This window comes from Anabas testudineus, chromosome 3, assembly GCF_900324465.2.
Source record: "Anabas testudineus chromosome 3, fAnaTes1.2, whole genome shotgun sequence".
NCBI classification, from domain to species: domain Eukaryota; kingdom Metazoa; phylum Chordata; class Actinopteri; order Anabantiformes; family Anabantidae; genus Anabas; species Anabas testudineus.
In genome coordinates this window covers 3096706-3116016 of record NC_046612.1, presented here as the reverse complement: position 1 = coordinate 3116016, position 19311 = coordinate 3096706, and the positions used below count along the sequence as shown (strand labels likewise).

At 40.5% G+C, this 19311-nt stretch overlaps 1 protein-coding gene across 2 annotated transcripts in view; it reads right to left on the bottom strand.

Annotated features, from left to right (window-relative positions):
• The window catches only part of LOC113173950 (MAM domain-containing glycosylphosphatidylinositol anchor protein 1), a 130509-nt gene that overhangs the window by 6299 nt on the left and 104899 nt on the right, over nt 1-19311 (bottom strand). For both annotated transcript variants that reach the window (XM_026377555.1, XM_026377556.1), the window contains exons 12-16: nt 17059-17239; nt 16944-16967; nt 14917-15069; nt 14598-14759; nt 8776-8906 (exon numbers count right to left, since the gene is read on the bottom strand). In XM_026377555.1, coding sequence (XP_026233340.1) covers nt 8776-8906; nt 14598-14759; nt 14917-15069; nt 16944-16967; nt 17059-17239 — 651 coding nt within the window. The remainder of the gene's footprint in view (nt 1-8775; nt 8907-14597; nt 14760-14916; nt 15070-16943; nt 16968-17058; nt 17240-19311) is intronic.

Here is a 19311-nt window from a genome sequence, read left to right as displayed (position 1 = left end):
ACCCGCAACAACAAACAGAATAAAACTTTGCAGGCGACTTCCTCATTTTAGCCACCAGCCATCTGGTTTTGACTGACAGCCTAATTACTGTGGTGTACCACGGCACCAAAAGCCCATCGCACCCAGCTAATCAAAAACCAAGCGTATTCTGTCTGGAATATGAGGAGAGAACAAGCAAATAAACAAGGGAAAGTTTTTTTTTTTTGCTCCAAAATAACAACAAAAGCAGCTCTCGCCACTGCAGTTGTTATTGCCTATAACTGCAAATGGTGGTGTTTTATAATGTTCAATTTTAATATGATAGTTAAAGTGCTGCCTGTGTAATCATGTCTGAGAGATTTCAATCCTACAGTAAAAATGGCTTTTTTAATCTGCTATCTGTTAAGTGGCTTCTACAGAAATGCGCTACATGCACAAATTGGTGCGTGGGCTTATACATATAGCCCCAATTTCCACTATATCTACCAACTAACCCTTCAGCAAGGCTCTTAACCCGCGAATCACTCCAGCATATCAGAAAGAGGAGCAGGTGTGACTGTGTGTATGTGAATATGGTGGTAAAAGTACCCGTATAACAACGTCTGAACACATAGAGGTTAACAGAGTGAGCAGGTGCACGCATGGAGGGGTGGCAAATATGCATGACTGGCCTGACTTTAAAACTCCATCTGTTAACACCAACATGCTGTGGTGGAGTATTTAACCTAAGAAACAGGCAGAGCAGGTCTGCAATCAATTTGTGTGTAAATATATGAAGCCAGAGCAAAGTTGGCTTCAATGATTCCGGCTCTGACTCACCACAGAGAAAAGCCAGACTTGACCCCATTTATATTTTCGGCTAATGAAAAGTGAAGAATAGGGGAGAGTACACCATGGTAACAATCTCTCACTGACGTATTCCATTACCTATGTTTTAATCTGCTAGTCTTGTGCCATTAGCTCCTAACAACAGCTGTATGTCTGGTATCAAACAGAAATCCACTGGGCAGAAACCAATAACCCATTCACTGGCACAGACAAGGAGCAGCATGACTGTGCATGTGAAGTAGTTTCCCCAGACGGCCTCTGCAGTGTAATCAGGAAAATCCAAGTTAAGGTTAAACAGGCAACGTTGGTAGAAATGTATAACCTCCCTCACCTATAGTCTGAGCAACCTCTGGCTCAGTTACTGTGGCTCCTTAAAAATGAACCCTATCCTAGCTTGGTTTGCTTGGCCTAAGCTGATCAGCTGATCTTTGTATTTGCTATTGTATGAATATAAACTGACTCTTGTCCTAAACACCTACAAACTTGCCCAAGTGTCTATACACTTTAGGCAGCCTAAACCATTTTCTGTTTCTCTCTCTGCAATTTTACTTTCTCTTCCTCCTCAGATAGAGAGCCCTTTCAACAAGGTTCATAAAGGGGAGGGAAACACAAGAGCTGCACCACCTCTTCCCTGCTTGGTTTCTAATTTAGCCCCAGAGATCTTCTTTGAATGAATAAATAAAATAATTAGAAGAACCTTGAAGCTTATTGGAAGAAAAGAAGTGCAGCAGCAGCACAGACTGGATGGGTTTAGCTGGTCGGCTCATTTGTGCAAAAGGATTATTTGATTTGTTAGGCAGAGGGTAGCTGTGAGGGAAATTCATCGGTAGTGGAAGGAAGAGGCTAATTGGTCAAAAGGACATGGTCATCTAATTTATAAATACTGCAACGCTGTTTCTTCACTTCATGGCTGTGGTTAACATTTACTTTTACTTATGTACTTTCTTCCCCAAGTCCTATTCTGTATGTAAATTTGTGGCGCTAATAGAACCAGCATAACACACTACAGGATCTCTATGTGGCTTCCTTTGTATACCTGCAAGCATGAGACAGCACATTGTTGTATAATTAGACACAGTGATGAATCTAAGTGGGTGAATAAAGTCCAGACATACAGTGGCCTTGACACACCAACACACAGCACAAATAGCCATCTCCTTTTAGGCTACATAAAACAACACAATCGTGCAGGCATAATAATTTCCTCGAAGATATCAAACAGAATGGCACAAGCACAAAGCAATGCAATATCCTGCCATGCAACACAGGATGGCAAAACAATGATTTTAGGTGTTTATTTTTCTGGAAACAGTCCTCTGCCCTTTCACTGCTGACAGATTAAGCCAAAGTGAGAGTCTCCTGTGCCAACAGTGCCTCACACTTCCTCTGCATTGTGCTAGAACATCTCAGAGTTCCTCACCCTTGAGAACGGTAAGTTTGCTTGTTACAAGATCATGAAATAGTTTTATGACTGACACTGACTATTGATATTTGCCAGATATTTTAAATAAAGAAATATCAAGCAGCACACTTTTTCATAATTGCTATGTGTTTAGTTTTAAAGAATGCTTAGCTAAAAATTATGGACAAGTCTCTGAATGCTGGGGTCACGACATTGTGGGATGTAAATATAGGGTTATGTGCCATAAACGACTCCTGCTATAACTAATGTGGTTGATATTTAACTTTGACATTTACCAAATACTAGGAAAGAGACCACAAGACCTCTTGTTCAAAATTATGTGCAAAAATCTCTGAAATCCCAGTTGTTGTTGTAAGAGTGCGTTTGTGTGAGACACCTCATGTGAGTGTACATGTGTCTATGTGCGTGCATGTGTATGACTGCGGGGACCAAAAGGTGTACAGTCAAGTGTCAGGTTGGAGTTGTGAATGTGTCGTTTTGTCGAACCTTGTAACCTTTAATGTTCCCATTGATGTGCTGTCCACATACCAGAGGGGACACATCCATGGGATGGAGTAAAAAAAAAAAAAAAAAAAAAAGAGAGTGAGTGTGTGTTTAAGTCAGAGAGATATACAGAGACAGCTTTGAAATACCAGCGCAGAAGAGTCGCTGCAGTGTGAGGCACACAAATGTGGGTTGGCCTGGTTTCCAACAAGCCCCCCAGGTACCAAACACTGCAAGGAACACAGATGGCCTCTGGGTAATCCACACAGGAGCGAGTGGGGACACAAATAATCTACTACGACATGTTACCTTTTTTCCCATTGGTTTTATGTGTAAATGTATTTTCTGCTTCATAGCTTGGCCAGTTCAGGAGGATTATTTTAGCTTTAAACAGGAATATGACTAGGAAAACATTAAGAAGTGTGACAGATGGTGGCTTGATGGACCAATAACAACACTAAACAACAGAAATCACCACAGATGCTGACTGACAATATATAACAGCATGAAGTGACAGTTTTTTTTTTTGCATCTCATGAATTTACAACTTGAATACACACAGAAGTAATCATGGCCTACACACAGTAAACAATTTAAACTCCAATGCTTCCTTATCTATTGACTCTAACCCTGTTCACAATAAAGGCCTTGTATTAATGCAAGCCACTGGCCGGGCTACAGCTCTTGTTTTAGAGAGGCAGGAAGGGAAGCTGTGCTCAAAGACATCATTACTTTTGTTGGACCGAGCACAAAGACAGGGGAAATGCAGACGAGTGGCAGCACCTCAAAGGCCTTCGGTGTATGCAGTCAGTGAGCTGTGCACAGGACTAGAAAGTTTACGTTCTCCATGGACACGCTCTCGACACGAAGCTGGAATGAAACAAGCACCAATATGCAGTCACTGCAAATAACATCTACTTCACAAAGCAATCCTCTGGGAATTCAGCTGAATTAGAAAGTCATGAATGTTGTTTAAGGGGAAATTTCTCTTATCTATATATTAGATAGTGGACAATGTGAAGCTAACACTGCTTCTTTATCTTGGGAATATATGTTATTGCTGTCTTCAGCTGTAGAGAAATACAAAGCTGTCAGTCAGCTGCTGAATTCAGTACAATGTCTAGTCTTCATTTCCAGGCCTGTTAATCGGGGCTGATGCTGACTGACCAACACAGTAACACTGGTTTAACCCACATGGGAATTCAGTCTGTCTCAGTGCAGCTGCAGACTGTAGTGAACAGCGACAACAGACTTATATGAATGGGTTCAAATACATTCGAGCACATTAGACCAAGGTTACATGCATCTATTCAGTCACAGGTGTTTTTAGAACAAACTTGTTGCGTCAGATTTGTAAATATTCACTGCACACTGCTTGCACATGGATACTATTTAGTTGCCAAAGGCTACCAGTCCTTGCATCATATACTTGTAAAAAACAGCAGTGCCTAAGCCATTCCCCTCAACTAAAAGTCATCTCCTCCCTCATGAGCATCACTGCCAATTGTTTTAGACACAGTGAGCCATAACAACGAAAAAAGCTAACCTAACTTTTTGAGAATTTAAGTAGAACAACACAACTTCAGCAACTGTCTCAGGTAATTCCCACTGTCAACAGCAGACAGCTCAATCATACTTATTTATTACAAGGAAACCAATACTCCTCAGAGACAGTGGGAGACACAGAGGGAGAATGAAAGACACAGATTGGGCGATGACAGGGAGGCTGGAGGATAAGACCAACAGAGGGTGATGATAGCAGAGGTAAAAGTAGGAGGTAGAGCAGAGGGGAGGGGTGAGGAAGGAGGAAACTTGAGAGAGACTGACGGGTACGGAGTAGAGAGAGAAATGGGGTTCACCCTTCTTATTTTATTTCATCAGCCCCTTGGGGAGCTCCATACATGACAGAGCGTAGTAAGACAGGAGGGAAAGAGAGAGAGAAAGAAACAAAAGTATGTTTATGAGCTTGCTTCCTCTGGCTGGTTCTAGGATCAAGGCTGCATGCCCCCTACATTATTTATCAACTCAGTTACACAGCAGTGGTCGCTATGTGTATGTGTGTTAAACAGAAAAGGCAACCTGAAGAGCTGAAAAGTCTGTTGAAGTTATGAAAATGCACCTAAAAGGATGTGAAGTGTCTATAGAACCATGCAGCGAAACAAACAATAATGTGTCCTGTGTGAATTTACTTGGTTAGCACAATCAACTTCATTGATATGAAGATCCTAATCAGTTGGTAAAGTGATTTTAATACATCCTCTTCTCCATGTCAAACGTTCGAAGTTAAAATTTGAGTGTGTGTACAGTACAAACAAACAAGGAAAGGCCATCAGTGTTTTTTTTACATTTTTGCTTTCATTACAAAACAACGCTGTTTGTCTCTCCAACCAGGCTCAGATTTTACCGATAACCTCCACACTACTGTTCTTCAATGAAACATGAATGAGAACCACAACCAGGTCATGTGTGATCAAGACCACACACCGAAACGTGATGGCTTAGACAGACCTATGCATGCATAAATGTGACTGAGTACATCATTCTCATGCAATTATGTGATGCAATGGACAAACAATAAAGTACAAGCATGAAATGCCACACAAGGAAAATATAAAGACAAGAGAAAAATGAGTCCTATACAAGCCAACATTCAGTTGCCAAGGAGACAGCTGCTTTCATATGCATCTTTCCTAATTCATCCAGTCATCTTGCCTCACCTCGCCTTTGCCCAAGTCACAATGAAAAAGGGAGAATGAATATTTCAGATGCACTAAGTGCCTTGTAGGTGACACAAACACACTCACGTCTCATTCTCCCTTGTTCACACACCCACTTTGTCTGCCTCTAAAAGACCCCCTGCTTTGTCCACAAACACCTATACACAGTTCTGATTGTTGTGCTCTTCTTGACTGTATAATTCCTATTCATTACCAGCATGTTAAGGTGTCTGGACTGATTACGCTGACTGCTTTAACAGTGCAAAGATGCAGTCTGGAGGCTTGGCCTGATGACTGCCTCTCCTGGCACAGTGTGGATAAACTGTGGGGCTGAACATTTAATTGTTTTCAAATCGATATCATATAAAACGCCATTCCCCATGGACTTCATGTGCACATGCTTTGCTTTAGGCTCCACATGAGGAAGTTAGTGAAAGTCCTGAAGAAAACAAACTAATTGTGAAGTAGGAAACGCATGCTGTGATGTAGGTACCCATACTGAAAATGACATTTCAGGACACAAACTCTAATATAAGCAAGTGAGATGTGAGCAATGTCAACAAAGCAGGAACAGACATTGTGACAAACATTCCTTACTTTATAGCCATCGTGTGATGCAACACCACAAATATTATAATATTTCAAAATAAAAGCACTTCCAGCCAGAAATATAATGATTTAATTATAAATAAAAAAAACTGCAACCGCAACCTCATCACTGGTCTAAGTGTTAGTGAGTATCACTAAGAGGAAACTGGTTAACGTGCAAACACAATAAAATCCTAAAATATAAACTAAGTCCACTCTTTCAGCATTAATTGTCCCTTTAATGGTGGAAGAAACAGTGTTGCAGACACACAGTTAATGAAGAGCAAATGCAGCCCCCAGCTAAGGCCTTCAGCTCACATTCATCATGAATTCAATTTCCCCCATGCACGTACAGAGAGTATCTGGAATCATTACAACACAACTAGCAGGCATCCCTTGCTCATAAATAAGCCTGTTAATTGACCTGTCATAGCTAATTGCTGCAGGGGCTAGGAGACTGGTGCGTGTGTACATGCACATGTGAATCTAACACAGCGTTCATGCATGTGGTTTTATTTGTGCAGAGACAGACAAGATACACGGAGAAGGAATGTGCATGTATGGAAGTCTACGAACTGCTGGACTCTTTCTCGAGTGTGTTGATCTTAGAGCCATTAGCCATCAGCCTTGAGACAAAGAGGTGTAAAACAGACCATGGCAGGAATCGACCTGACCGGTCTGCCCATCGCAGCTTTGGGCCAGAGACACAGATGAGCAGAGAGAGAAAAAGAAAAAGGAACAGAAAAAAGAGTAAAACACACACACAGGAGAGTAGAAGCACACAAACCTAAAAGTCATATTTTTGGCTTTGCTTTTTTCCTGCCTGTGCTGAGCTGTAAAGTGAGGCAGACGCACACACAAATGGACACAAAATAAGTGAGAACGGCTGGGAAAGTGAACGAGACAGAGGAAGCATTTTGTCCAGTCAGAAAAAGAAGACTGAATCATCTAGTTTACTCGACCACATCCCAACAGGGAAGAGCTAACTGCAAACGCAGCTGCCAAACAGCTAAAGGGACCTCGATGATGTGTCAACAGACACTGCTCAAACAGACGCATGTCCTCTGTTATGTCTGCCACACCATTTTCTCCCACTATCGACTGAATGCCTACAGAACACCTCAATTCTGATAAAACAAAACAAGTAGAAAACACTGTACAACTCAAACTAGGGGAGGCTGTGCCTCTGAGGCTCTCGGTCAGGGTTTATGAATCCTAATCAAGTTGTACAAAGAAACAGCAAATAGACATGTAAAAGCAGAACAAAGGTGACAACGAGGTGGAACAAAGGTGGAAACTGTCTAAGTACAAGTCTTAAACATTATTAAAACCTCTGCAGCTGCTAGACTACAAGGTAGTTGAGTGGTCTACAGTTAAAGGCATGTTATACTCTTAATTTAGAGCGTGTTAAATTAAATCGCAAATCAAATCGCAATATCTGTCAGGAAAGAAATTGATATTAGATATATTCTCGAAACTGCACAGCGTTAGTTCCTATTTTTCTTCAGAGAGGTCAGAACAGTACGTAGCTCTACACACATACATGCTGTTTGGATCTTTTAAATCTGTGTGAAACCTTGTTCTCCACCTCAACATCAGCACTTTCCTGATGAAACGAATAATCCTCTGGTTACCATGTGGATAGGCTCGCTGCTGACGTTCAGCAGAAAATGAGCACTCAAAGGTCCTCATCTATCAATACTCCCCACAGTACTAAAATGTCAAAATGCTGTAACCACATGTATTCAATAAATGAAAAATGTAGTCCAGTCTCTCACATAAAAGCTTAGAGCTCATATTTATCGTACTTTTCATGGCCATCATTAGTATAATTTTTCACACAAATTTGTATAGCTTGATAAATAATAAAGTGGAACTACTGTTTATTGATTCCAGCAGGAAAACTCTCATTTCTACCAGCAGAGGCACTGATAGGGCAGTGACTTCCTTCTCCAACCTTTCTGTAATTTGCCGGTTGAAAACTTTATTTTTTTATTAAATACCTGTTGATATTTTGTCTGGAAAGTGAAAAAGGATTTGAATCACCGTACACTTACTCAAATCTAAATTCAAGGTTTTCTATTCTCCTTTGGGGTTTTAAATGTCACTGTGGAGACTCTCTGGTGGAAAATTCATCAGATTCCAAACTGAGTTTTAAGCACAATTCTTTGTGGAATTCCACTCATTCCTAGCAACCACCGGAGTATATTAAATCCCCCTTCGTTCTATCTAGGCTGCCTTCCTCTTGGGAAAAGACACTGTAGAGAGAAAAAGATTACAGCAAAGGAAATGTCTCAGCGATGAGAGAGATGACTTAGAGAAAAGAATAAAGTGAACAAAGACGCGTATAATTCAATTCTTCCTTTTTTCTTCTTCTTAGAGCGAGACATGGCACGTGGTGTAAATTAACCCTCAAAAGTCGATCGCTGGAGGCTGATTTCAATTCAACAGATGAGTTCTTTCAACATCAAGCAAACAGCAGAAAGCCCAGAAGAGAGCGTACAGCAACAGATGACCAGATCGGGCCTTAAGGTCAAGTTACGCCTCTGCGGGCAACACATCTCAGCTGCTTGGTGCAAGGGTGCAGAGGCAGGAGAAGAATTACTACTTTTAGATATGTGTTCTGCTGTAAAGACAGATATTTAGCTAAAACATTACACAGCTGGTTTAAGTGTATGACTGTGCACGTTTTCACTGCTGCCCTGATGGTTTTGTAATTCTGTAAGTTGGAAAGAAAAGCAATTACCAAGCCCATACCTGGAAGGGTCCACTGGGGCTGATATCAAAGAATGCTTTCTTCCAGTCTGGGCCTTGATGACCAGACTTTGTCCACACCACCGTGTCCACAGAGGCAATGCTTCTCACTCTCAGAAGCACGTTGAGGGTCCCTGTGAAAGGTATTCACACACACACACATTCCCACAGGCACACACAAGCACACAAACAAGAAATATTCAGTGAGTTTTAGTAACTGGCAGTGAGAGACGAACTGTTGAACTGAAATCCAATGACGAACCACAAAGAGCATAATAGGTAATGAAACTACACTAAGAAAGATGTTTGAATACTGACAGAAAGAAGCACGTGCATAATGACTAAATACATGGAATGACTGTATCTAATCAGTTAAGATGTGTCAACACAAAGCATAACTTCTTTACAGTGAGTGTAATGGGCTGGAATCATCACCTCTATCCAAGTGAATCCACTATTTCTACAGCATAGCAACACTTTACAAGGCTGAATGAGGATCATTAATATTAGTCACTTATTACCACTAAATACTAGCTGCTGTTTTTCTGTCAGGATCATGGGACTACATTACTAACGTAACAGACCACACAGCTGGACCTGCGCTTCAGCATCACACACATCGAATTGCTAAGCAAGCAACACATGGCTGTGTAATATATATAGGATGTGGAAATAAATGTGCTGCAGACTGTAGGATGAAGCTCCAGGTCAGATCCTGCATGTGGATGACATTTGGGTGAAGATTAAATGTGTGAAGCTCCCTGGTTAAGTGGTGATATGTTCAGTGAATTTAGAGTTTTATTTCACACTGACACAGCTATGGTGCAGCAGGAGAGCAGAGTAATGTTGGAAAGATGAGGAAGAACAGTTGTTAACAGTTGTATAACATGTATACTACCAGTGAAAGGTTTGGACACATCTTCTCCTTCAGGGGGTTGTCTTTATTTCTATTATTTTCAACATTATCCATAAATACTAAGGATACTAAATTATAACAGAACAAATATGGAATTATGATGATGTTTAATTATGTTAAATAACCCAGAATATGCTTTATATCTTATTATACTCATGGCATGTTCTTCGATTTGATGCTAGATGTAGATAAGGTGAATAGATGGTTCCCAACGTGAAGCATGGAGGAGGAGGTGTGATGGTGTGGGGGTGCTTTGCTGGTGACACTGTAGGTGATTCAGTCAAAACTGAGGGCACACTTAACCCACATGGCTATCACAGCATTTTGCAGCGACATGCCATCTCATTTGAACTATTTATCCCCAATCACCCGGTCTGAATCCAGTTGGTGGTGGTTTGGGACGAGCTAGACCACAGAGTGAAGGAAAAGCAAAACTGCCATTGAAGCAAATTATAAGACATATTCTGGGTTGTACTTTTTGATGACAGCATAATTAAGTTATTTCAGAATTTGGATGTCTTCAGTATTAATGTACACAATGTTGAAAATATTAAAAAATTAAGAATAAACACTGAAGGAAACAGTGTGACCAGGTTTGTGACCGACTGTAAATGACAGATTTGTTGATTTTTTTCTACTAAACTACTAAACTACTAACTAACTACTAAAATTTTTTAATGTATTATTACTAGTCTGTACCTTGACAGTGCATTTAAATTTCATTGTATGTCCTGCACAATTACAATTAAGGTATCTATGTCTCGAAGTACTGAAACAACATAAAAATCAATTCTCCCGGATTATGAAAAATGGTTAAAGAGAATGACATCACTCGAGCCATGAGGTGATCCAAATAGTCTCCCTTCCTCTGTCTGTCTCTCTCTCGGGTCTGTAAGGTGTGAGAGAATCATTCATCTTCTTAACGATCTCCAGCCAGCTCCTAATTGGAACATTAACCAACCACCAGTCTTTTAAACAAATACGCAGGCAGGTGGCGTGGTGTCTCTGCATTACATACAGTATGCATGTGTGTGTATGTGAGTGTGTGTGTGTGTGAGTGTGTGAGGTAGGGTAGTATGGGTTTTCAAATTATGCTTATATAAACAAATGCTCGTCCTTCTGTTGCACGTATGTTAATTGTCAATTGTTGATTGTTTATTCACCCTTTGACCGTGTTCTCAATTAAAACTTTTGACTTTTGTGCACATTGATTTAATGATTTATGGTTGAAGCAAACATGCGTCATGTTTATTTACTCTATGCAAAGAGCTTGTTGATTTAATATGGTGTGACCTGACAGCTAGTTTAGCCCAGAGACTGGAAACCGTTTACTGTAGCTCTAAGAGCTCACCACGTGGAAATAGACAAAACACAAGCAAGTGAAGGAAACACTGATCTGAGAGCATTCCACATCATTAGGAGATGAATTCTACAAAGACAAAATATAACCAAATGCTGACTTTCTATTCACTAGAAATGAGTAACAGAACATCTATGCATCATCTACCATCTGCTTTTTCCCCATTAAGGATTGCAGGACTGCTAGACCTTATCCCAGCTGTGAAGGGGTTAGAGGCAGGCTACACCCTGGACAGGCCGCCAGTCGATTAAAGGGTTGACATATAGAGACAACCATTCACACTCACATTCACACCTATGGGCAATTTAAAGCTACCAGTTAACCTCACTCTAACTACATGTCTTTGTACTGTTGGAGGAACCATCAGATGGTCGATGTTACTTCATGAGACACAAACCACAACAATACATGTAATGTCTCCTGAGAATTAGTGTTTTGTAACAGATTTCTGTTGATATCTGTTAAGCCTGTAGTTTTGGTTTTACAGCTGTAACGTGTCTGCATGTGTTTTTTATTTCTTCCTTAAATTGCTGCATATGCTACCACATAGACTGTGTTGTCTTTATTTCATTGTACTCGTCATTAATTGCACACTGTTGAGCTTCATCTGGACTAGTGGCACTTCACAAAGTCACTGTGTCTGACCAAGAATAAAACCTGCATAACCCTTAAAACCAAATTTACTTTTTTCTTTTTCTTTTTTTATAACAACTTTGTGTGTTGTTGTTTCCACTGTTTCCACTCGTAATGCTAGGCTGACTTGTTCCTGGTTCACATTGAATTGACATGCTGTATGTGAACAAGGTATCAATCTCATTTAACTTTGAGTAAGAAGGTAAGTTTATTTCCCTAAAATGTAAAAGGGTTGGGTATATTTTATTTTATTTTAGTAGTGTTCATGCAAGTACAGTAGAATTCTCAAATCGATAGATTACTAGAGGGAAGATGAAAGAGGACTCTCATAAGAAGTCTATTGATCGGACTGAGGTAAAGCAGAGTGTGCTGGAGAAGACACAGCTCTATAAGAGCTACTCGTTTGCAGAATCATGAGTGAGGACGGCAGCAAAGATACTCGGCCACACACAGTTATATTTGTCAAATTAGTTTCTTTTTCCTTTCTCTTTTAATTGGATATAGGCCCACACTGGTTCTCCTCCCTTTGTCATTGCATCTCTGACTTAACCACATGCTCTATGTGTGTCCCTGCTGTTAGTTAGCTTCTGAGCCAAAGTTATGCTAAATTGTGCACACAAAAGTGAAAATTACAGTCCGTGTTCTGGCCTGTAGACTCAACCATCAAGCCAAAGCTTGTCTTTCAAAATACTGAGTAAATAAGTAACTCAGAATTAGGAGAAAGGGACAAATCTAGGCTTAACTAAAAGCTCTTTAATCAAATCTTACAAAACAACAAGCTTATCATAATGTTCCCCTCAAAATGAGAATCTAAGCTTAAAAGGCTACAGGGTAGGTAACCTGGAAAGACAAAGACAGGCTCTGCTATTAAGCACGTGCAGTATGTGAAATGCTATGCTAATACATTTACCACTCTTTTTCCACTTCACTACTTCTAGAAAGCATGTTTTACTTATTTCACTTAATAAAGGTCTAAGCTTATTTGTCTACCACTACTTTGAATTGAAATTAATCCAGTGCAAACCAAAATAACATCTAGTACTGTCAAAAATAGTCTAACATAGCATCCTGTGCTATCCAGTGATGGCACTGAAAACTAATCACGTTTTTTATTGTTGTTGCCCAAAAGAAAGCATATTACATTGAACATCACATCATGAGAGGAGGTCTTTAGTGACGGTGCTCAAATCAAAACTAGTTAAAATGCATCATACCATCTTTCACCATCTTACGAGATACTTTTTGCTGTTTTATATTCACATAATCTCATCATTACAAAACAGCGGACAGTATATGTGGGTTAAAAAGGGCGGATATTTCTACTTTCTGCTTTCAACATATACAGCCCTTGTGACACTTCACAGTACTTTAGCACTATACAATCAAGTACATTAAAACTAGTTACAGTACTTCAGCATAAAGCACCACCTCTTCCATCCTCTCACTACCTCTGAACATTAACGAGTTGATGGCCTCTCCTGCAGCTCTCTGTTAGAGCCTTTTTATCTTACTTCTACGCCTCCTCATACGCATCCTTTCCTTAATACTTCTCCTTTTCCTACCATCCTTTTTGCCTCTGCTCTCATTAACTCTCTCTCTTTTCCTCCACGGCTGAATGACCTGCATCCTCCCCTCACTCTCCTAGTTGCATCTCCCCTCTCACTGACCCCCCACCCCTGCCCCAGCTTATCCACAAAGTGTTTCTCTTCATCATTAAGAGTCACACATTGTCTCCCTTGCAGGAGAGTGAGCTTTGCCAAGGTAAGGCAATTAGAGCATCAACAACAGATTGGAACAGACTGGGAGAACTCCAGAATAAATTGAGAGAGGGTTTGAAACAGAGCTGGGCGTAACTGCTAACAGATTGCAGTAATCGTAAGCAAGCGATGTGCGTCTGATGTAGCAGTGTCTTGTCTCATTGCTTTGCTGTGAAACTCCTACAAGCTGCACAATACACATGTTCAGGTAAATGCTTCACACATAACTCATAGAGTGCTTTTGTAATGTGTGCATAAAACTTTTTGGAAGAGATTAGTGACCAGGAGCAAAAAGAATAAACCCACTGTAATGGTGATATTAAAAGGTTAGTTACGCGTAATTTATTTTACGTCATAAGTAACCACATGTTCTATAAGGACGTGATATTTCTTTCATTTTAAGGCTACAAGAATGATTTTTCTGCCATTCACATGTTCAGTCAATAAACAGTAGCCTTACAGTTACTGTACATACATTATAATTACATAATGAGTTCACTCACATGCACGCTCATGTGTGCCCGTCTGTACTTAAGCGGAGGAGACAGAGGAGGTCAGAAGGGGAGTAAATGTTACAGTGAAGCCTCTCTGCTTCTATTATGGACACATAAATCAACACTGTGAGTATGTGTGCATGTGTTTGTAAATATATTTGCACATTTTACCATGTGTTTGGTGGATTTGTGTGTGTGTGCAGGTGTGTAGGCTACAAGATGTATGCATTCTAGCTGTGTGACAGAGCATATTATGATGAACAGCTCCTCCAGATGACTGATTGTGTCTTGCCATTGCCATAAATCACACACCCACTGCCCCCTTCAGCCACCTCCACACACACACACCGAAGCACAAGCAGAAACATACAGAGGTTTTGTAACACCCCACGTCCCTCCTCTTGCACTCTCTCACACCTACACACAAACATACACACACCTACAATCTTGTGTCTGACAAGCTCTACAAGCAAAGGTCAAACACAGAGTTCAGCTTTTGACAGAAGTTTGGAAATATGAAAACCCACATAGTATCTAGTGTCAGCAAACTCGCCACTGTACATATATGTGAGCCATTCTCTTTCTATGGATGCTTTTACGTGTTAGGAGACTGTGTGTATGTGTTTGTTGTGTGTATGGGCATTATTCTACCCTGTACCACTCACCAATATGTTTGCCCTTCATGTGGTAGTAGAAGGCGACGCAGTATCCAATTCTGCCTGAGCCCTTGGGACCTCTGACTGAGGTCACATTAAAAAGTGGAGACAGTAGACGAGCCTTGTCTCCCTGAACACGTGGTCTTGATGCTTCGATGTACATATAATAACCTGAAACCAGAGTCCGGAGTTATAAATGCAGCACCAGATAAATTAAATGTGGTGAAATTGTATTTATATTCACGTCTGTTTTCCTATATGTCTAACATACTATGGCTGCTGCTGCACAGCTGAACATGCACATAAAATCATTCTACAGTTTTCTTACCTTCCTTGGTTCCACTGCGATCGGTTTCAGGGCCCGTATTGGCAGAGCGCTTGGGATTCTGCGTCAGGTGATTCTGTCTTGTCCAATCAAAAACATCACTACGGTCTTGAGAGAAACCACAGATCCGGTCATCTTCAAAACCACACACATGGTCTGGGATGTGTGTATGCCAAAGTGAAGACACAGAAAAACATTTAGTAAGCGACATAACTTACTGTGTTTTTCTTGCTCACCTTCCCCTGAAATAAATGGCAATAGCTGTATAATAACCTCTGAAAAAGTCACTTCTATGTGAAGATCAGACAAGCAGCCAATTACTGACAAAATGATAGGCTGGTGTAGGAGGTGAAGTATAGAATGGAAAACTTTAACACACATTATGAATATTCTCTGTATGGCTCTTACATTCATAACATTTTAAAGTTGACTTTAATTGGGTCAGGCTATGTTTAATAAAATATAAGATAAGATATGTAGCCTGAAGCTACAAGACAAGAGATCCTCGCTAACCTATCAAACCTACTGAACTAAGTTAACACTATAGGTTGTTTTTAGCCTAACCCCAACCCCAAGGGTGGTAATGATTCTGAAACAGTGTCTAATACAACAGCAACGTGGATATTCATGGTCTTTATCCAGAAGACAGAACTGCAACACCACCAGCCCACTGCAATCCTGTTCAGACATCAATTGTCTCTCGTAATAGAATCTCTTGAAACATTGATAGTGGTTTTCTGATGCCCACATATTCGATACAATATCCTAGAAATCTGATAGTTCTTGTCATAAGAGGACCTGTCAGTTATGTTCCTAAAGTAACACTGTGCCTAAAGAAAAGGTGAGTCTGTCATTGTCTGCCAGCTGCAGGTCTGGTGCGTTCAGGGACAGTACAGATTGTAGGTCTGTCTAACTCATGACACTTTATGAATATGGTAAATAGTTTGTAATTCTCACAACAAAATGTGGTGAAACATCTTCATTTACATGTTCTCCCACTTATGTCTTCTGCAGTCACATTTTGTCTTTTTGATATTTCATATCAAGACAAAAAAGATATTTTGAAAAAGACTTCTAATTTTGTCTTCTATCAGTGCATCTGTGAAGTCACACAAGGGGGGGGCGTCTGTCTATGGAGTTGTCACCTTCATTAGCCCATCTGGGAAGCTCTGTCATGAAGCATCAGAGACTCACTGAACAAATGAAAATCGAAGCAAGCCAGTGTAACAACAGCTATCTACAACAGTCCAACTGACAGATTTAGTGAAAGCTTCCCCGGACACACACAGTCCGGTGCAGATGCACATGGCTCCCCACGATGATGGCTTGTGTACGCTTCTTTGTTTCACAGAGCTAATCTATTACTATTCACACCCTGCTCCACTACATACGCTCCTTTCAATTTGCACTGTTGTTCTCACAGTCTGTTCCAATCTGCTGTTGTTTTAATTGCCTCACCCTGGTGGAGCCAACTGCCACTCCTGCCAGAAAAATGCTGCGCGTCTCTTAATGAAGAAAATAGACAAGATGCAATTGACTGAGAAAGAGAGAGGGATAGGAAGATAGAGGATGAGAGGCAGGGAGCCATCATGAGTTAGTGCAAGACAGTGAGACAACGGGTGGGCAGATGGGCACGCTGGGGCACAGATGTAACATAGTTTTAATATATTTTCATGGCATTTTACAAGTCACATCACCTTAACCTTCTCATATCTTCACAATCACAGCCACTCTTACTTGACATTTAAAATGTCATGGGTCTGTTTCTAGCCATCAGCTGCTTACTCACATCCTACTGCTACCCCACTCTTCTCCTTAGCAACCAGATTTAATAAAGACCTAGGCTGGGTCAGGGCAAACTTTGCTTTGACAAACTTATGCTGACATCACTTGCAGCATATAAGCTAAATTAGTTTTCACCAAAATTCAACATGTCTTCCAAATATCACCAGTCTGTCATCAATCGGGTCACAACAACAAGCTCAAAATGGTGAAATGTAGAAGAGAAAAGAATGATGGTGAAGTCTCACCTGATGGTCTTGGGTAGGTGTAGGCTGTAAGAATAAAAAAGAAATAAAATAATCTTAACATTTAAATGTATCTATATATTTTGTAATGATAAAAATGGATTGAAGTGCGCCTTACGTTCTGAATACTGGATGATTCGACTGATGTAGTCCCCCGTGCTGTAGGTGGTGATGGGGGCCAGTCGGACCTCGTAAGACAGAGGAATCCTCAGGTCTGAGATGGTGTGGGATATCAGCACGCCACTCTCTGGTTCCTTACCCTTGAGGTCAATCTGTTTCGACAGCAAGTTCTGCTTGTTCTAGATTGATACATTGAAAAATACTTTAGGATGCATACTAACACACTTTACCAAAAGACAGTACATAAAAAGGAAAATGTACACAGCTCCAGCACGAGGCACTCTTGGAGGTGCCAACACAGTCGGGCATGCCCATGTCTCCCATCTTTTCTCCTTTCTCCTCTACTTTCATCGAACCATCTAAAACTTTTTACCAAACAGAAATCAACCAAAGCCTCAGATCATCTCCCATCTGGATGGTTTCACTGCAATATTAACTGCTCCTTGGCAACTTCATGTAAACAGACAAAGTCAAACTCAGGGTTAAAGATCTGCTCATATTTTGTCTGGCAATAAATTTGATCTGCTTAACTGTGATTACAGAATGTGATCAGTGTGCCACAGATATCGGCCTTGTGTTCTAAAAAACATGACAATATATCTACGCGTAGTCCATTGACCATCACACAGTATGATCATATTATTTTACTTTTCCATATCTGTGCATGTACCATGATATTTCCATTTTCAGTCAATGAAATTAGGTGTGAGCTTACAGCCAGTCCTGGGCACATAGCCAACCAACACACCTCAGGATTTGAATTGTTCATATCTTCAAGTTTTTAATTGCTCATCTTTCATCCCAGATAAAATAAATCAACTGTCAAAGGAAGAATCTGCTACATTCTTTTCCTTCTAAATGCTCTGAATACAGAAGAGACTACATTATTTCCAGTGCACCAAATTATCTCCCTCATATTTGTTCTCAAAAACGTGTTGGCCCTGAACAAAGGAGATGTGTAATTTCTACCTACTACCTTCTACTATTTATTTCAATTCTCCTTATTTGTATTGTATAACCTACCCACATTAAATATAAACAACATGAAATACATGATACAAAATGCTTATGCTGTTAATCCAGTTCAATTGTTATCTTCTCATTTTTTGAGTTAACTTATAAGTGTTTTTTGTTAGCATGAGGGCTATTGCTTCGTGTTATTCCACCCACAAAGAGGATCCATTAGCTGTGTATCTGCCTCTGATCCTGTATACTTAAAGACCTGACAGTGAGCTCAATCTAATGCATTAGGTCAGCCACTCCAACAGAACACCTTAGTACACCCACAGCATGGCATTATCAGATAATGCATATAGCAGAGGTGTGTGTGTATTGTGTGCAGTGCACTGCATGTGTCTGTGTGGATAGTAAATGTCTGCAGTACAGAGCTGCAACGAGTGACTATAACAAGCACATAATGTGCACACAGCCGCATTTTCTTTTTCCTTTTTCTATGACTTCATTTGTTTTTTGGCTTATTTCACAGAAATAATTTTTATTCTTCTTTTTTCTTTTCCAAAAAAGATGCAAAAGTAAAAGTACTGGTAAAAAAAGATTTAAACATTGGTTTGAATTGATTTATCCGAGTTATACACACACACACAGACACACACACTCACACACAGACACACACACACACACACACACACACACACTGCTAATATTCTTGATTCTGGATTATCCATCTACACATATACATATGATAGAAAGACATGCAGTATTCACATACATTTAACAAGAGTGGTATAAGAGAAAGACCTATGTATGCATGCCTGCTCTTCTACCCCCACTCAGCTCCTCCAGTCCAAAGTGAACCAGTTTGGTAAGTCATAGAGGCACTGACGCATCACATAACTTTCCCTATAATTGCTTCAGTGCAGTATGCTCTGACATTGCCACGCTGAAATCTGCTTTTCCTCCTGTCCTCTGACACTCAAGTTGAGGTGTGCTATTCCCACCTGATGTCTGCTCACCACCACCGCAAATTCAACCTCACCCAGACTCAGCTGATCATTTCTATTGACAAGACCATGGTGACTCCTGCCCAGGCTGCCAAGAATTTGGTAAGACTCCAATTACTGTGCGGGTTCCACATGGCAGCCACAGCCTGCTCCCTGTAAGTTTGTGCTCGGCAACACACTTGGAATCAAATCCTTCCCTTCTCACCAGGCACTGTGCCACTAATGGCTGTTAAATCTCCTTTTCTCAGTGCCAGTCTGGCCGTTTCCATTTTCAGTTGCTCCAACTTTTC